At 54.2% G+C, this 17,005-nt stretch overlaps 1 protein-coding gene across 3 annotated transcripts; it reads right to left on the bottom strand.

Annotated features, from left to right (window-relative positions):
* Positions 1-19: 19 nt before the first annotated feature.
* On the bottom strand, positions 20-16,494 carry atxn1a (ataxin 1a). 3 transcript variants are annotated; one of them, XM_088404273.1, is made up of 5 exons: positions 16,278-16,494; positions 10,430-10,585; positions 5,966-6,039; positions 4,525-5,892; positions 20-4,317 (listed from the first exon to the last, which is right to left on the bottom strand). In XM_088404273.1, exons 4-5 carry the CDS (start codon positions 5,788-5,790, stop codon positions 3,859-3,861), a joined length of 1,725 nt encoding a protein of 574 aa, XP_088260399.1. In that variant the 5' UTR covers positions 5,791-5,892; positions 5,966-6,039; positions 10,430-10,585; positions 16,278-16,494; the 3' UTR covers positions 20-3,858. The 3 variants fall into 3 exon arrangements, with proteins under 3 accessions (XP_088260399.1, XP_088260400.1, XP_088260401.1); XM_088404275.1 differs by having other exon boundaries at positions 3,926-4,463; XM_088404274.1 differs by lacking the exon at positions 10,430-10,585.
* Between the last annotated feature and the right edge of the window lie 511 nt (positions 16,495-17,005).

The following is a 17,005-nucleotide window of genomic DNA, read 5'->3' as shown; positions in this document are numbered from 1 at the left end:
CGAGAAGTAAGAAGCAGGCTCCCAAAAAGACAAAGTGCCCGTTTATTCCCGATATGTCGAATGTTTTTTTTTTTTTTCCAGAGGTGCATTTGTACACACACGTCAAATACGGACGTACATCCGCCCACAACAAGTACGACTACACCGAGAAGAGAGGGGGGGGGGGGCTCGTCCCGGTTAATCCTGTTCAACTGTTCCTCAGAAACGCACGCAAACCTTTCGAGTGGGTCCACGCGTTTATTTTTTAACCCGTTCAATGCCAGGGACGTAGTTTCACGTTTTTTTTAAGAATCCAAACATTCCAGCAGTAAATGGAGGACATGAATCGGCTGGCGCTTGAACACCTGGGACGGAACGTACGGACTCTTGCGAAAAGAGGGAAAATACATGAGTGGCATCGAATGACTTGATTTCCTTTCCTTTCTGCCTGAGTTGCTTATCCGGCGCTACGGACAAGGACGAAAAACAAATACAAATCCTGATTACATTTTCAAAGACCAAAAAGTGCCCGCAAGTTTTGCATGTTGCGTAGTTTTCTTTCAGATCGCCATCCGGAAATGAAGGACAGCTAAAAGAGTGATCCCCCGTTGAGGATGCTTGTCGTAAAAAATAATAATAAAAAAAAAGATAATAGAAGTGGACAATCTGGTCATTTCCTCGTGTATGATGAATCAAGGGGGTAAAAAAAAAAAAAGAAAACTGGAAAGGATTTCAGGTTGATGACGTGCTCATGTGCAACTTGGCGCTTTTCTGCAACAGCCCCCCCCCCCCCCCCCCCTTTTTTTTTCAAGGTAGCAGTCCAAGATGCAATACTAAGAAATGTGCAAAATAAATGGGGGGAAACTTTTTTTTCCTCAGTTGTTTGAATTTCCCGCCTTTATCCTAGTTTTTTGTTTTTACATTTGTTTGGTTTTGATTTTTCTGTATTTATTTGAACCAACTTTATCAATGACATTTTGACCGTGTCCAAAAGTATGCGGGCCGCTAAAATGTGGACATTGAGCCACAAATAGCCCCGTGCCCTCGTTTGGAAACTTTTTTTTTTTTTCAATAGATTTGCGGGCCATGTCAAGATGCATTTCCAAAAAAAAAACCCCAACTGAAACGAAAAGGTAAAAACGAGGATCTTTTTATCTTCATTGTTTGGAGAGAAGATCCGAGATTGTGCTGTTTTATGCAAACAGGGAAAACATTAAATCAGGAAATTTACATTCTAAGCTTTTTTTTCATTCATTCGGCGGTGAAAAACGGCGGGCCCCGATTCCAAAGTGCTGAAAGGTGCTGAAGTCTTTTGAAAAAAAAAAAACCCTCCGCTCACATGTGCATCTTCTGCTGCTTTTTAAAAATATTTCCTAGAAAAGGTGGTCCCCGCTGCGCCCATCAGCCTCGACTAAGTTTTGCCCATTTTCGGCGGGGGGTACGGTATCGCGCGCGAGGAAATACGCAGGGAGACGGCTGTCAAAAAGGCGCGTCCCTCCCGCAACGGGTGCCGGCAGCCTTCCCAATCGCCTCGACTTTCCATCGCTCGGGTACCGCTCTAAATCGCGCCCGGTTAACCCGTCGCAAAGCGGCAAGGCGCGGTCTTTGCCGCGGTCTTCGCCGCGGTCTCCGCCGCGGTCTCCGCCGCGGTCTCCGCCGCGTCAATCCTTCCCATTCGTCCGTCCCGATTGGGAGGCCGGACGCCAATTACCCGCGGCTACGTTTAAGCGCCGGAAATTGGGCGGGCGACGGGAGCGACGTCCGGCCGCGTCCGGAAGGGGGTCGAGAGAGCGGCTCGGGTGGCCCCAAATAAGAGGGAGGGCGGGGAAGGCGCCGGCTCGGATCTGAGCGGGCCTCGGGGCACTGGAGATTTTCTCTTGGCGTTTTGCTTGCCGGAGGATCGCCGATGAAACGTTTATTGCCGACTACTCCGGTGGAATGATTTGGGTGTGCGTGTAACGTCCGCTCCTACGCAAGCAAAGTGCACCGTATTGCTTTCTTAGGGAACCATAGCGATGCAAGAACAACTTGGCTTTGGCTCCGTGCGTGTATGTGTGTGTGCGTTTCAACCTGAAGAAAAGTTTTGAGGTTTCAATCGGTCGGCTTGGATGTTCCAGCGGGGGGGTTTCAAAAAAGCAAAACAAAAACGATTTCCACTCGCCATTTCGAAAACCCAAGCGCAACCCTGTTTCGTATCGGTACAAAAATAAAGTATCTTGACAATCTGGTGCATTCGCGCATCTTCATCATCGTCATCATCCTCCCACCCGCCGACGCGCAATCGGCAAAGCTGAAAACGAGCGAACGAAGCAAAGTCGCGAGCGGGCGAAAGGGCTCCCGCTTCCGGCTGAAAAATCACCTTCCGCGATCGCCCTCTGCCCAAGTTACCCCAGGGGTGTCAAACACGCGGACTTATTTTGCCTTGAAATATCCCGCGCTCTGCCTACGTACGCGTGTGAAAGACCGCATTCCATTCTTCGCCCGGAAAAACAAACATGTTTCCCCATGTGCAAACTGCGAGATTCTCTTTCAAGATTCCCAGGCGGACGTGGGCTCCACATTTCCGTTTGGCAAGCCGGCGTACCCCTTTGTCCGGACGCGCTGCAGGAAAGGTGATGGAGCCGCGCGCCACGTGGCCAGCGTCCCCTTCAACTGCCGCCAGGGAAGCCCGGCGGGCCCTTCCGCCCAAAGGGCCGGGCCGGACTCTGGCCCGCGCGGTTTTGTACGGTAATACCTCGGAGGACCGCCGTCCGCTTTTTTTCAGACACGGTGAGGACTTTTCGGAAGGCCGTACCTCACTCGCTTTGACGGCGTAGGTGTGGAAGTCCAGTCCCGGAGGGCCGGTATCCCGCGTGTTTTCTCGCTCGTCCCTCCCCGAAACAGCCGATTCGACTCATTAGCTTAGTAGCCGCAGGAGCTCGGAAACGGTCCTAATCATTCGAATCGGGCCCGTTTGACAGAGAGGGGTCGAAGAGGTGCAAAACACCGGCCCTCGAGGACAACAATTTCACACCTGCGCTTTAGAGCGTAGCTTCGAATGGGATGTTGCTTGAGTTTAGGGTTAGCAACTCCTCTATAAAATGCCTACAAACTATCATAAAACTTGGGACGGTCACATGGAATTCATACGCGCATATCACACCGCGGAAAGAATCAAATATTACGTTAGCGGCCCTTTATCGGAGCCTTTTCCATTACGGACATGACGACGTGCTGCATTTGCCATTGTCTGCGCCACCCCCCAGGTGGGTTTCATCCTAACCAGACCTACCGTAACACGTATTGAAAACAGACTGTCGGTCGTTAAAACACAATTATTTGCAAGATTTCCACGGCATTTTGGGGGGCTAGGAAATATTGAGGGTTGAGACTAGCTTTTTAACGCGTGGGTTCGAATAAGATTTTGCTGGAGGTCGGGTCCTCTGTTCCGATGGCTCGGAAACGTCCTCACAAGTAGAACCGTACAAGCGCGTCTGTGTGCGCGCGGGCGGACATTTTGCAGACAAATACAAAAGCCTTCAAAACTCGCCCCGGCGCGAGCTCGTCGTCACAAAAAGTCCCAAGTCCCTCAACCCTCGCGTCTCCTTTGAGGCACAGACGGGACCGCGAAAAGGGGGAGGAAAAAAAAAAAAAAAAAAAGTGTGCCCCCCGCCTCGCTGGCCAAAGTGCTGCTGCTGCTACTTGCTAGTCGCCACCCTCCCCCGCGAACATACAGTACTGCGTTCAAAAACAATCGCGCGAAGCCGAGTCCCCTCGGACGCTCGCTCCTTACGAAAACATCAAGTCAAGTTCCATCGGCGAGCGCGCCCGAACGAACCTGGACCATCGACCCGTTACGGTTAGTAAAAAGCCCTGAACAATCGTTTCAAAGTGGTCAGATCAGAAGGCTAGAACGCTAAAGCTAACCAGGTCCCTCCCTCCCTCCCTCCCTCCCTCCCTCCGGAGGCCGGACCGGATCCCGGCAAAAAGATTGTTGCTGTCCCACCAGGTGACGCGGGAAGAAAGCGAGAGGGCGTAGAGCCTCCCCGTCTCCGCAAGAGCGGAAAGAAAAGCCAAAGGCGCTCGCGGGAAACGCTTCACTCGCCGACGTCGGAGGGTCCCTCCGCGGCGACCTTCACCTCCCGAGGGACCAAAGCGGCTTCGGCCAACGTCGCCGGCGGCCCCCGGGGATTTTCCGCTCGGCGGCCCTCGGGGGCCGACCACCTGCGCTTCCTGCCGCTCGGCTTCCCGGGCTCCTCTTTCAAACGGGATCCTCTCGCCCCGAAGGCCGGATCGCCGTTTTCCGCGTTCTCCGGCTGCGGGCTTCCGCTCTCGGGCGGGGATCCGTTCCTCAGGTTCCTGAGGGTGAGCGAAATGCAGACGTCGCCCACCGAGAGCTTGGCGCAAGGCAGCTCCAGGAGCCGCGCCGTCCGGTCCGGGCGGCACGACGACCACCCCTGGCCGAAGACGAAGAAGGGATACTCGGCCGGGACCTCCACGCTCACCTGCGAGGACGCGTTTTGCTTTGGGCGCTCGGCTCGGTGGAAGATGGGGGCGGGGGCCTACCTGCCAACGGCGCTCGCCCACGGAGAACTGAACCACGGCCAGGTCGGGCGAGCGGCGGCTCCCGTCGACCCGCTCCACCGTGGACGAGTCGATCTTCAGCTCGCCGCTGATCTCGGCGCTCTGGATGAAGTCTTCCGTCTTCAGCTCCTCCACGCGCTTCAGCTCGCCGTCCGCCAGCTGGATGATGGATCCCTTGACGAAGTACGCCGGCAGGGACGGGGGGGCCTCCGCCGCGCGGATCTGGGCTCGGACCGCCGCCAGCCGGCGGTACGGGGGATCGTCCGGGGTTCCCTCTCCGCAGCCGGCGCCGAGCGGAACGGCGAGCGGCCGGGCTCCGGCGAGGAGCGCGTGCTGCCGCGGGCAGGCGCGGTCGCCGACGGGCGCGCCCGGGCCTCCGCCGGCCCCCGCTATGTAACCGATCGCCGCGGGCCGGGGGAAGAGCCCGGCGGCGAGGGGTTCCGCCGCGGAGCCGCGGGCGGTCTGAATAACAGTCTGCGGCGACGGGGGGCCGGGGGCAGCCTCGGGACGGCCTCCGCTCGAGGGGGCCGCAAAGGTCGAAGGCCGGTCGGAGGGCGAAGGGGCGCGCTCGAGCGGCTTCCCCGGGAGGACGGCGCCTTCGCCGGGGCCGCCCCGGGACGGCGTCCTCGGGCCCGGGGGCTCGCGGGCGTAGTCCGCCGGGGGCGGCGGCCGGCGGGGCTCCCGCCATTTGCCCGCTTTCTCCGGCGGGGGCCCCGGCCTCCCGCTCCGCTCCAGCCCGCCGTTGTGCGCTTCCCTGGGGCCCGCGCCGCCCTCTTCCCTCCGGGCCCTTCCCGCGTCCGCGCGGTGTGCCCCCAGGGGATGCGGGGAGGAGCTGGGAGGCGGGGGCATGGCGCCGGTGTACCGGATGGAGGCCCGCCGCTGGTCGTGTTTGGAGGCTTGCGAGGGCGGGGCGGAACGGGGTTGCGGCGGCGGAAGCCGAGGGGCCACGTAGCCGGCGTAGGGCGCGGCGTACAGCGAGCCGACGAAGTGAAGATTGGGTGGCGCTCGGGTCAAGTGGACCGCGCGGGTCCGGGAGAGGGGCGGGGCGCGGACGGCGGGAAGGGACGAAAGCAACCTCGCCGAGTCCGAGCGGAGGGACGGATCCTGGGCCGCGTTGTCGGGGGGGCGAGGCTCGGCGGCCGAGGGCGGAGCCGTCGGGCCGCGGCTTTCCGACGGAAGCGTGCCGGGGGGGATCTCCCTCTTCTTTGGGGGCAGGCATTCATTGCTCCGTTCCAGACCGGACTTCATCCTGATGGCGCGCCCTGTCGAGCTTGGCTTCTCCGTGAGCCGATCCGGACCTCCTCGGGCTTTCCTCCTCACTTCCCGCGCTCCTCCTACTTGTTGTCTAACCTGAAGGGGGACGAGGCAAGAGGGGGTCACATGCCGGCAACGTTCGGCGGCGGCGAGGGTCGCCGCGCCGCACCTGCTGTTGCCGTCCGGGGCGACGGGGGGCCGAGAGCGCCGCGCTTCATGCGGAATCATTGCCCCGCCAGGATCCTGAAAGACAGACGCGGGCTTAGCGTCCGGCAAAACTCTCGCCGGTGGAATACTGCCGTCGGCGCGGCGACAAACGCTTTGGACGCCAGCCGTTTTCGCCGTGAAATCTGCTCGGCGCGCGGATCGCCAACAGAGCCGCGCAAAATCCCGAGAACTCACAGAAATCCCCAGGCTGTTGTTTTTAGGCTCGTCGGGGTCCTACTCTGGGACGGAGACAATTTGCCGTTTCTCTGGGAAACGCCGGCAGACAGACGGGTCTGTTGTGAACAGACTCAACCTGTTTTCAATGATGCGCCGCGACTGCCCCCTAACACGCGCACCCATATAACACGTAACGTAAAGGCATACGAGCTTTCGCAAAGGAGTGGCTAGAACAGCGTCGGGCGCTAAGCCGCTTCGCGTTTCAATTCGTCCGTCGCAAGGGTCGTCTTTGGGCAGTAGGCGGGGGACGCCCTCAACCGATCGCCAGCCAATCGCAGGGCACACGGGGACAAACGACCGTTCGCGCACCCGATCGCGCCTCAGGACAAATTTAGTGTGTCCAATACACCTGCCGTGCGTGTGCATGGACTGCGGGAGGAAAGGAGCCATTACACGGGAGAACGTGAAAAGTCCAGACAGGAAGGCGGGAGCCAGGTGGATTTCGACCCGGGTCCCAAAACTGTGAGGCGGACGTGCTAACCAATCAGAGCTGCTCTGTTCCGATTCACTTGCTTTTAGTTTGAAAAGGAAAATGTCCCCTTCCTGAGATGGCATTCCATGAGAGAAACTCAGAGAGAAGCTGGCCGCCGTGGAGGAGGGCCCCGCTTGACTTTATTTACCCTTTGAGAAGAGGCGGCCGAGGGCCGGGCGCGGCCGAGCGGAGGCCGCGGAGTGCCAAGACCTGACCCGCATAACAGAAAGGGAGAGTATTGGCTCGCTGAAAGCGGACACCCACCTTCACTTCAAATGCTCACGCAACTCGGCCTTGCTGACTTGCCGCCGTGTGTGTGTGTGTGTGTGTGTGTGGTTATCAGATACCCTGTAATCCCAGCTGACTGTCCTCCGTGCGCTTCCCTCCCACGCGCATTCACAAATACAATGATCTTACACAAGTGTGTGGAGTGCGCGTGCGTGAGAGGGAGAAAGAGAGGCAACGACCATAAAGCAAAAGCGCACGCTCACGCGTGACTACGCGATTGTCCTTCTAAGGTCAGAATGTTCAAGTCAAAGACACACACGGGAAAAAGAGGAGAGAGAGAGAGAGGGACCACAGGAGGGGGAAGAGAGAGAGAGAGAGAGAGAGAGCGAGAAGGGAGAGAGACAAGGGAGAGAAAAAGACGGAGAGCAAAAAGGGTGGGAGAGAGAAAAGGGACGGAGAAAGAGAGGGGGGCAAGAGCAAGAGGACAGAAAGGAGAGGGAGGAGACAGACAGAGCAAGAGGAGTGAAGGGAAGGAGAAAGAGGAGAGCGAGAAGAACAGTGAGGGATGGAGAGAGCAAAAGGAGAAGGGAAAGACAGAAAGAAGGGAGGAGAGAGAGAAAGAAGAAAGAAAGAGAAGCGATAGAGATTGCAAGGAGGGGGAGAGAGAAAGAGGAGAGTGAGCAAGAAGAGAAAGCAAGATGAGAAAAGAGATAGAAAGAGAGAGAAAGGGGGGGGCGGGCGGTCGCGTTGCAATTAGCGTGACACGGTGGCCGCTGCCCGTGAGGACGAGACATACGGCACGTTCAAACATTTCCAACTCCTGCAGAGAAAAAGGCCAAGCGAGCATCGACAACATTGATGACTGTCGTAACAATGAAAACGGCACCAAAAACAATCCAAATTGTTCTTCGCATCTTCTCACCGCGTAATAAAAACTTTTGCTTCAGGTCCCGAAGATAACCCTGCAAAAAGAAATAAATGAAAAGCTCGCAAAATCAAGTCAAAGATTCCCCAAAGCGCCCCGCAAAAAAAGCATGAACAATACGTATGGACATGGCAAAAGAAAGAAATGCTGCTGCATGTCTCGCCGTGACATTTGCTGGAGTTGGATGACTTGCGCTTTTGGAGCGCGGGTTGTTTTTTTGGCCTTCGGCAACGCGTTTGAGCGGACGCCATGGGGAGGCGCAAACTAGGGCAGACGTACTATTGGTGTGCGCTTGTTCCGCATTCCATCAACGCCGCCATCAAAATGTTGGACCCGCAAGCACGCGTACACAAATCAAGCTCGCCGCCCCCTCTCCATTCCCCGCTCTCTTTTAGTCTCTGTTGCGTCCTCTATACACACACACGCGCACACACGAGGGGCTTTTTCTATCATAGCGGGGACATTGCATGGAAGTAGGGCATTTCAAAGCTACTCTGCGAGAGCAAGTCTTGGCTCTCTGTAGGGCCGACCCGGGGAGGCCCAAAGTGCGACAAGGTCCCGACAACGACAGCAAAAACGGCTGGTGCACTCACACGCACACGCACACGCCGACGCCGTGTAAAGTCCGAGAGCAAGGCGGGAGCTCCCTTGCTATGGGGCACACAGGTAATCGCAAACGTTAGGGTCCTGTAACACTGGATCAAATAATAATCATACGATACGAGCATATAGTTTATGAAACAGACTGGAGAGACGAGACGGCCCATTCACAAATAGTCGGGGCGCGCGTGTGTGTGCGTGTGCGTGCGTGCGTGTGGGTGGGAGGATTTGGGAGGGAGTGCCAGTCCACCATAAGCTCCTCTACTGCCGTGTAATCTCACACGCATGCAGGCAAAATTGCAGCATCATAACCAGGGCACCCTTTTTTTTTCAAGGAGTCCAGACTTTCATTTATTTTATATATATACACACACACACGAGTCATATTTTGGAGGGGCGTGGCACGGAAAGAGCGGGAAGTGGACGCGATAAGGGAGAGGGCGCCACGGGCGGCGCACAGATGGAGCCGACGAGAGTGAAAGACAAAGAGCAGAGAAAGGGAACGGGCGAGCGAAACAGATGGCGGCGGAGAAGAGGCAAAGAGGAACTCGCTGAGAAGAGTCGGACACAGCGGGGGGAGAGAAAGAGAGGGAACGGATGAATGAAGCGAAAAAAAAATGGAGGCGGGAGAGGATGCCACATGAAGGATTTTCCTCCGGAATTGTGCAAGGAAAAGACAAGAAATGTCTGTAAATGGACACAGCGCCAGGCGGAGGACACCGACGCTCGCTCAAGGCGGCGGCAAAAGGCAAAAGGCATGCTTTGGTTTGCACTCGTGCCGCCTTCGGGAAAGCTGGGAAATTGCTCACCTGGGATTTAAAAAGCTACGGCCAAGGTCACCCGTACGTATATATCACACGTGTGGGACATCCGTTGTAAAACGGAAGCCGGCTGAACTTTCGCGGCGGCGGGCTGACCACCTCCAACTTGAGCGGTGGAAACAGCGCGGCGCCGTTACTGCCCGAAAGGCGGATAAGCGGCGTGCGCCAAACGGGACCATCCGCTTTGCTCTTAGTCAATTTGCGCGCGCCTGTCTTTGGGTATTGTCCGCGCGCACAGGTTGCTTTGCGCCGCTTATACGATCCATATTGTGTAACAAGCGTCGGCGAGCGGGCGGCTTGTGCCGCGCGCGACAAATCGGACCGGCGGCACGTACGGCGGTCGGGGGTGACTTGCGGGAGAAACGCCCCTTGAAAAGTCGCCCCGCGTTCGTTTTGCCGGCCGGCGCCCGCTCCGTTTTCAAACGGCGGATCGATTTGGAGAGGGGGGGGCTTCCGGAAACGTTTTTTGCGGGGACGGCCGCGAATTGGACCCAAGGGCGCAATTTGGAAACTTTTCTGGAAACATTTCCAAACAAAACGGGAGACGTTCTTCGTCTTTCCTTGCGTTGACGCTACGGACACAGCTACTAAATTTTACACTTCCGAGCAAAACCGCTTTGAAGGACACGACGTGTTTCGATCCAAGTCGTTCAGGCCATCAAAAATGGTCAGTTTGGAATTCAAATCGCCGCATCTACCCCAGAATAGGTTGATGAGACTGTTTTTGGTGGGTCTGCTCATGATGAGCGCGTGCATTCCATTTCATGTTGCTGAGCAAGAAATGAAATGGAGCAGGTGTTTGTTTTTGGTCCTCCACGCTCGTCACCGGCGGAAGACGCATCCCGGCCGGCTTCTGGGTCCCCGCGTTTCCGCGGCGACGCAAACAAACTCCAAGTCGCCGGCGAGAAACGCACGGCCGTGAGAGATGGCGCTCCATCAGGCAGTCAGCTGTTGTTGCCATGGCGAGGAGATGCTATTTTAAGTTGAGCGACTCCGCCCCCCTCTTACTCACTCACGCGCACGGACCCGCGAGTGCAAATTGCGCTCGCGCCCGCCCGCCCGCCCGCCCGCACCATTAACATGCGGCTAATTTGGTTGCGGTACCTATCAGGAGGCCGAGCGGTTTAATAGCAAGACGGCTACCTGAGTGGAGGATGCGCAGCTACTCGGAGTAGGAGGCGGAGACTATTCTCCTTGATGTTCGGCGCCGTCTGGGTTTTTTGCCGCGCTTGGCGCCGAACCCGATGGAGGGCGAGCCTTCTTCTGGGCCGCTCCGACTTCAGGAGCTCGTCGCATTCCCTCAAAGGAAAAAAAAAAAAAAAAAAAAAAGCATCCTCATCGAGTTGGAATCAAATGCCATGCGCTCCTTGAAGGGGGTGTGGCCTGGTGAGCGATGTCACAAACTGGGCAGGCGAAAAGCATCACTTCATTTCACAGTTTCCATTTTGAATGATTATTTACGATATTATATATGTAGGTAAAATACGATAGAATATTCATGATCCGTTATTCGTTTTGACAATTGAATTTGAATGCTTCATTTCATTTGCCTTTTGAATTGATTTTCTTTTGGCTTTTAATAAGAAACTGTACCCCGAACGCACCGAAAGGTGCCCAGAAATAAAAGGGCATTATTATTTCTCATTTCATACCTCTATTTGTATTTGTCCAAAAAGGTCTGAAAATGCTTTTCAATCCAATAAAAAAGCCCCTATTTTTCGCAATTAAGAAAAAATTCTATGTTGGGCTATACGGCTCTTTGTTTGAAAATAATTGTCAACATATTTGAGGGAACGTTTATGTATCAAAAGCACTTAGGAGTATCGGTACTAATTATCAGTGTCAGACCATTCACAAGTACCCATACCGGTAAACGAATCCATGTCATTGTAGGTCGTGCTTTTTGTGTCAATGTGAGCCTATCGTCCGCATGGGCGCATATGAACACATTTGGCTAATTGTGCTGTTAGCAAGGACGGGGAGAAAAAAAAGGTGGGGGGGGGGGGGGCACTCTCACGCTCCGGGCTTGCGTAACACGTTGGCAAACACTTCAAGTTCAAAGTTCTCTGAAAAGAAAGGGGGGGGGGGGGCAGGCACACGTACGCCAGCGCCAGACAAGACGGCGGACACATTAGATTGCAAATTGAAAGCCGACATGGCGGAGGCACGCACGCACGCACGCTTGGACTTCTTCCACCTCCCCCTTTTACGCCGCGTGGTCCAAATTTGACTCAGCACGTAAACGCTTCACATTTGACACGGGACTCCAATTCGCTGGGGAAAATATTGCAAAATATTGCAAAATGCGGCCGACCTGCCGTGTTTTTTGGGGCCGACTGTTTTTTGTCGGTAGCCTAGCAAGTTTTCCTCGGCTAGGTCAAAGCCGAGGTCTTCAAGGGGCAGAATTTTCAACGCCTTTTCTGCATGACTTGTTTTATCGCTAGCGGGTCTGTCGCTCCCTCTGCACCGGCTCCTTTTTCCGACGGCCGTCTCCATGGCAACGCGTCACAACATAGCATGGGGGCGGGGCTCGTGATTCACCGGCCTACAGGAAAACAACTCAGTGAAAGTGCCAATTGTGTGTGTGTGTGGGGGGGGGGGGGCGTTTGAGGGGTCCCTATGGCACACGCTCACATAGAGGGAAAATTCAACCCCCCCCCCCAAAGATATCTTTTCTTTCAACCCACGCATGCATGCTAAGAATCTGCAGCCTTTTGATCTACCAGGTCTCTGCAGTTGGCTCCAATGCTCCGAATGCGCCACGCACACCATCCCCAAAAACTGGCTGATGAGATATATGCAAATGCTGAGATCCCTGCACCGTTTATTGTATTTTATACAAATATTCTCAGAGTTGAGCTCTTTTGCTAACCAAAACAGCGGCATCTCACAAGTCATAGCGATGAAGGCGAAGGCGGCCACCTTGGTTGACAGCCTGCACATTACAAAAATTCAAGATACTTTAGAAGAATTGTTTTAAAGAAAGACATATCCCAATTTGAGATGAGGCCCGGTATCGGCCCGATACCCGTACCTGCTATCCGTACTCACTCCTCACCAATTTTTTATTATTATTTCATTTAATTTATGATTATTTATTTATTTTCTTATTTGTATTTGCTGACAAAGCATTTTCACAGCACTGTTGGTGTCAAATTATGAGAAAAACTATTTAGTGGGGACATTTTTTCCGAAACGTTTCTTTGCGCGTCCATGTCTATTGCGGTAGTGATATATGTGTGTGGAAGTACGTACATACGCGCGTAGACACACACACACACACACACACACACACACCAAAGCATCATTTATATGCGAAACGTTTTCATTGACTTTCAAGAGCAAGTCGAAACGGTTGGGACTTTTTGCCTCCTTTGAAGGAGCAAATGTGCAAGCAGGGCGAAAGCAGCTTTTTTGTTTTTCCTTTTTCCCGCTTGCGTTTCAGGTCGCGCGTGTGACGGCGCGGGCCGCAAACAACACGCGTTTGTTCAGGTGTGTCGGGCCGCTCGGGAGGGAGCGTCTCGGCTTTTCACCGGCAAAGCAAACGGCGTGGCCGCCTTGGTTTTTTTTTTTGGTTGCGTCCCGGTGGCTTTGAACCAAAATGGCCGACCCCCCGCGCCTTTTCTCGCGAGAAGCAAATTTCATGCTACGCAATGACGGGAGTCTTTTCTGGCATGGCTTTTTTTTTTTTTTTTTTTGGTGGGTCTACTCGTGCTAGAAAATGTCAGGCTGCCGAGTTCAGCTGGATTTTGGGGTCCCGCGTCTTGGAAACTACTGAAAAAGATTTGGCCCAGGTAACGAGAGGCAAAGCACGACTGTCTTTGCGCCGCCTAAAAAAAAAAAAAAGTTCAAATAAAACTTGCAAATCCAGCAGCTTCTCAGCAGCCTTGTGCAAGCTTTGCGGGGATTACATCATCAGAGGTTTGCTGCGTGACTTTCTTCTCCATTAGCGCTCAGGGGAAGGAAGCACTTTTGCCTGGGCGCTGTCGCTGGGCAGCGGCTAGCAAAACGTCCGGAGAGGACCGGCTCCGGCTCTTTCCCTGCTCGGACCACACTTCGCGTCACGTAAAAAACGTGGAGTGGAGACGACTGGGGAAGAATGATTTTGTTAGGTTTCTACGACCGCGCGGTCGACGCTGACGATTTTCTCACAGGCGATCCGAGAAAACGCATCATCTGGAGTCGCGGAACAAAAAAGGCCTCGAGGCACCGCGACAACTGCGGTTCCGACGTTTAGCAAATTGTTTCGCAGCGATTCGGATTCAGGCGCTGAGTAAATAAGCACGCGCCCCCGGGCGGCTAGTTCAACATTTCGCGCGGAATCCGGCAGACAAACGGAGGCTCCAACGGGCGAAAACTGGAGGCGTTTTCGTACGGAGAAAAAAAAAAGGGTCCGAAAAGATCGGAGACCAAAGCCAAAGCCGCGGGGCCGGGGCCGGGGCCGGGGCCGGGGCCGGGTTGCGACTCGGCTCGCTCTCGCACGGTACGGCCTTCCGGAGTTGCGGGATTCTGGCGAAATACACGACTGGGGAGCGAGCGACGCGGGTATTCCCTGGCTGGGCCTATTCCCACCCAATTTGGGCTGAATTGGAACGGCTCCTCACGTCCTCAAACAGAAACATGGGATGACTTTCGAGCCCTCAAAATGTTCAGCAGCCCTATCCTATCCACACATGCAGCGGACACAGATTTTGGAGGGGGGAGGAACCTACGCTTCCTTTATGTACAAAAATGGGTCAAAGGCGATAACAGCAAAAGCAACCGCGCCGTATATTTATACATTTATGAAATTGGAATATTCATCGTGAATATTCATTTCATAATTCCAGCATTAAGACTTTTGATGTGCGAAGAGTCCTTTAGGCTCCGGCTGCGGGTCATCGCAATCCCACTCGCATTGGCGAGGCTACGGTAGAGTCAACGGGATTAGGCGCCGGTCCCGTCGGGACGTCTCTGTCCACGCGCCCCATTTCGACGGCCCGCAGAGGTCAAAACGCTTGAGGGGGATTGCAAGCGTGCGCCCAGGCTGGATTTTGCTATTCCACTGATTGTCCCCCCCCCCCCCACTGACTTTTTTCCCCTGTTATTGAATTCCACTCTGTCAAACGCGTTGGGCCTCCCAGCTCGGCCCCCCGTCGGCGCCGTTCCATCCTTGCCGCCTACGCGCCCCGAGTCACAATTTGAACTCGCGTGCCCTGCGACTGGCGCGTTTGCGCTCCGTCGGGCGGCATCCGGGCAAGAAGGCGTCGGGCGAGCCGGGGGGCGGAGCTGAAGGACGAGCGTTAGGGGAAAGGAGGGAGCGGACGTGAAAGGGGCGTGTGGACTTTCCCAAAGCAATTGCTGTTTTGACGCCAAAGGAGCCGGGCGCGTTGCTTTGATTCATATTTGATCAGCCGCTTTGAAGCCTGGCGAAGGCCCGAGTTGAACGCGGGGGCAGCGCCCGCAAAACCCCAAATTCAAATCGCCCCCCCACGAGAAAAGAATAAAATAAAATAAAACGCGTCTTCACGCATTCGTACGCCGATTATCGTTCGGCTGTTCGGAACTGCTGGCTGTTACGCGCCCCGGGAATCGTTTTCCCACGTAGCCCCGCCCCCAAAAAAACGGCCTGCTTTCAGTTGACCCATTTACACGTTTTTGCTTCATTTTTGACTTTTTCAGGAAACAACTGACCGCGTCGGCCATTTTGCAGAACATTGAACTGGTTCACTGCCAATGACGGCCATAGATGCCAAAGATCCAGCTAGCGGGCCGCCGCTGAAGCGCTCAACATTTTCTATACATCGCCAGCATCCATCATACAATAAATACGCACTAGCCGCAGTAAAGAACTGAGCGAATCCAGCATTTTGCGGAGCGCTGAACTGGCTAACTGCCAATGACGGCTACTGGCGTCACAGATTTCTTTCTTTAGCGGGCTGCCAGTGACTTCTTTTTTTCAAAAACAACGCAACGCAAAACAATAAAATTGCATTAGCCGCTGTGGACAACTGACCGAATCGGCCATTTTGCAGAACACTGGACTGGTTCGCGGCCAATGATGTCACGCTTTTTTTTTTTGCGGGCTGCAAACGAAAATGTATACCGAAAACGTAGCGTTGGTGGTTGAGAACAACTTTTTGAACGTGATCATCATTGCCTTGGTTCTTTTTGGATGAAAAACAGCGGAAATCTTAGGCATTGTCCCTTTAAGAACTTCTCAGCTAGCCAAAGAGAGGGAGGGCTGAAAATATGAGGAAGGACTCTGGCGATGACGCAAGCCTCTCCAAAATCACGTTCCAAAAGGCTTCCGCGTGACTAACAAAGTGTGACACGAGCGATATCTCGCAGCAAAGTTGCACACGCGAGCGACATCCACCGCGTAGTAGTAAAAGGGGGGAAGACAAGGTCACCAATTGGGATGGGCTGGGCGGCTAAGGGGAGGGGAGGGGAGGGGAGGGGAGGGGAGGGGAGGGGAGGGGAGGGGAGGGGAGGGGAGGGGAGGGGAGTAAGGAGTAAAAATAGCCTCGCTATCGCAGGCTTCCCCACAGTCAGTCCCGTTATATAATGGGCCGAGCTGAGCCGGGATGAATGACATCACGGCTAGCCTCGCAATCGCAAAGCCCGTGTTCTTTGCGACGAGTACACAAGAACCCCCCTCCCAAATCAAAAACAAAAAATAAAAACAAAAAAACAAACGGAAAGCAAGCACGAGTCGAGCCGGGCGATTCGCTGCTTGCCAACACTCTTCACTTCCGCAAACGCACATTTAAAAAAAAAACAAAAAAACTGGCTGACATTGTCGCAAACAACGCCGACTTGACGACGCGGACTTTGGACGTATGCCGCAAATCGAGCAAAACCAACACACGCGCAACAAGAAAACAAAACAAAAAAAAAAGCTCAAGCGAGCGAAAGGAGTGGCGCAGCAGGAAGCGGACGCGCCGGCGGCTCGGCTAGAACGCGAGCAACTTTCCGAACCGAACCGGAGAGCGTCGAGGGTGGGGCTTACCGTTGGTCCTCGGCTCGGTTCGGCTCGGCCGGGCTCGCTGCACCGACGCCGCCCGCTGCTGCTCGGGTGTGCGGCGGCCCCCGCCGGCACCCGCACCGGCACCGGCACCGGCACCAGCACCAGCACCAGCAGCACGGCCGAGACCGTCTCAGTCACGCGGGCGCTGCGAGTTCACGCGGCGAGCACGCCGCTCGCGCTCAGCTACTCATGCACAAAAAAAAAAAAAAAAGAAGAAGGGGCCGGTTTGCGCACGCGCACACGCGCGCGTCCTAAATCGGAAACGTTACAAATTGTTTAGTCACCTCACGTACGAGTGACAAAAAACAGCTGGAGCTCTTACGTAATATTAGCTTTTTTTTTTTTTTTCAAAGATCGACATGCATTGTATATGTGAATGGGGTTGCATGTTGGATGTATTCAGTAAAAAAAAAAAAAAACATTTATATAAAGAAAATCCAATAACTGAAATTATTCATGAAAGTAGGTTCGTAGGTTGTTTCCCCTAAAAATATGCGAATACTTAGGTGTAAAAAATGAAAGTTTGAAATTATTACGCTGTTAAATGTTTTCAAAGAAAATATACTAATACTATCTTATAAAATACCCAGTTCGTGTTATCTATCTATCTATCTATCTATCTATCTATCTATCTATCTATCTATCTATCTATCTCTATCTATCTATATATATATATATATATATATATATATATATATATATATATATAT

This window comes from Hippichthys cyanospilos, chromosome 21 (genome assembly GCF_059441005.1).
Source record: "Hippichthys cyanospilos isolate Australia breed blue-spotted pipefish chromosome 21, RoL_Hcya_1.0, whole genome shotgun sequence".
NCBI lineage: Eukaryota > Metazoa > Chordata > Actinopteri > Syngnathiformes > Syngnathidae > Hippichthys > Hippichthys cyanospilos.
Note: the sequence above shows the minus strand (reverse complement) of the source record. Positions and strands in the feature narration are given on the sequence as shown.

Excerpts from the sequence above, each read along its gene's own strand:
- atxn1a (XM_088404273.1), bottom strand. The coding sequence starts at position 5,790 with ATGAAGTCCGGTCTGGAACGGAGCAATGAATGCCTGCCCCCAAAGAAG. Across the intron at positions 4,318-4,524 it reads TGGGCGAGCGCCGTTGGCAG|GAACCTGAGGAACGGATCCC; the intron begins GTAGGCCCCCGC and ends GCTCACCCTCAG.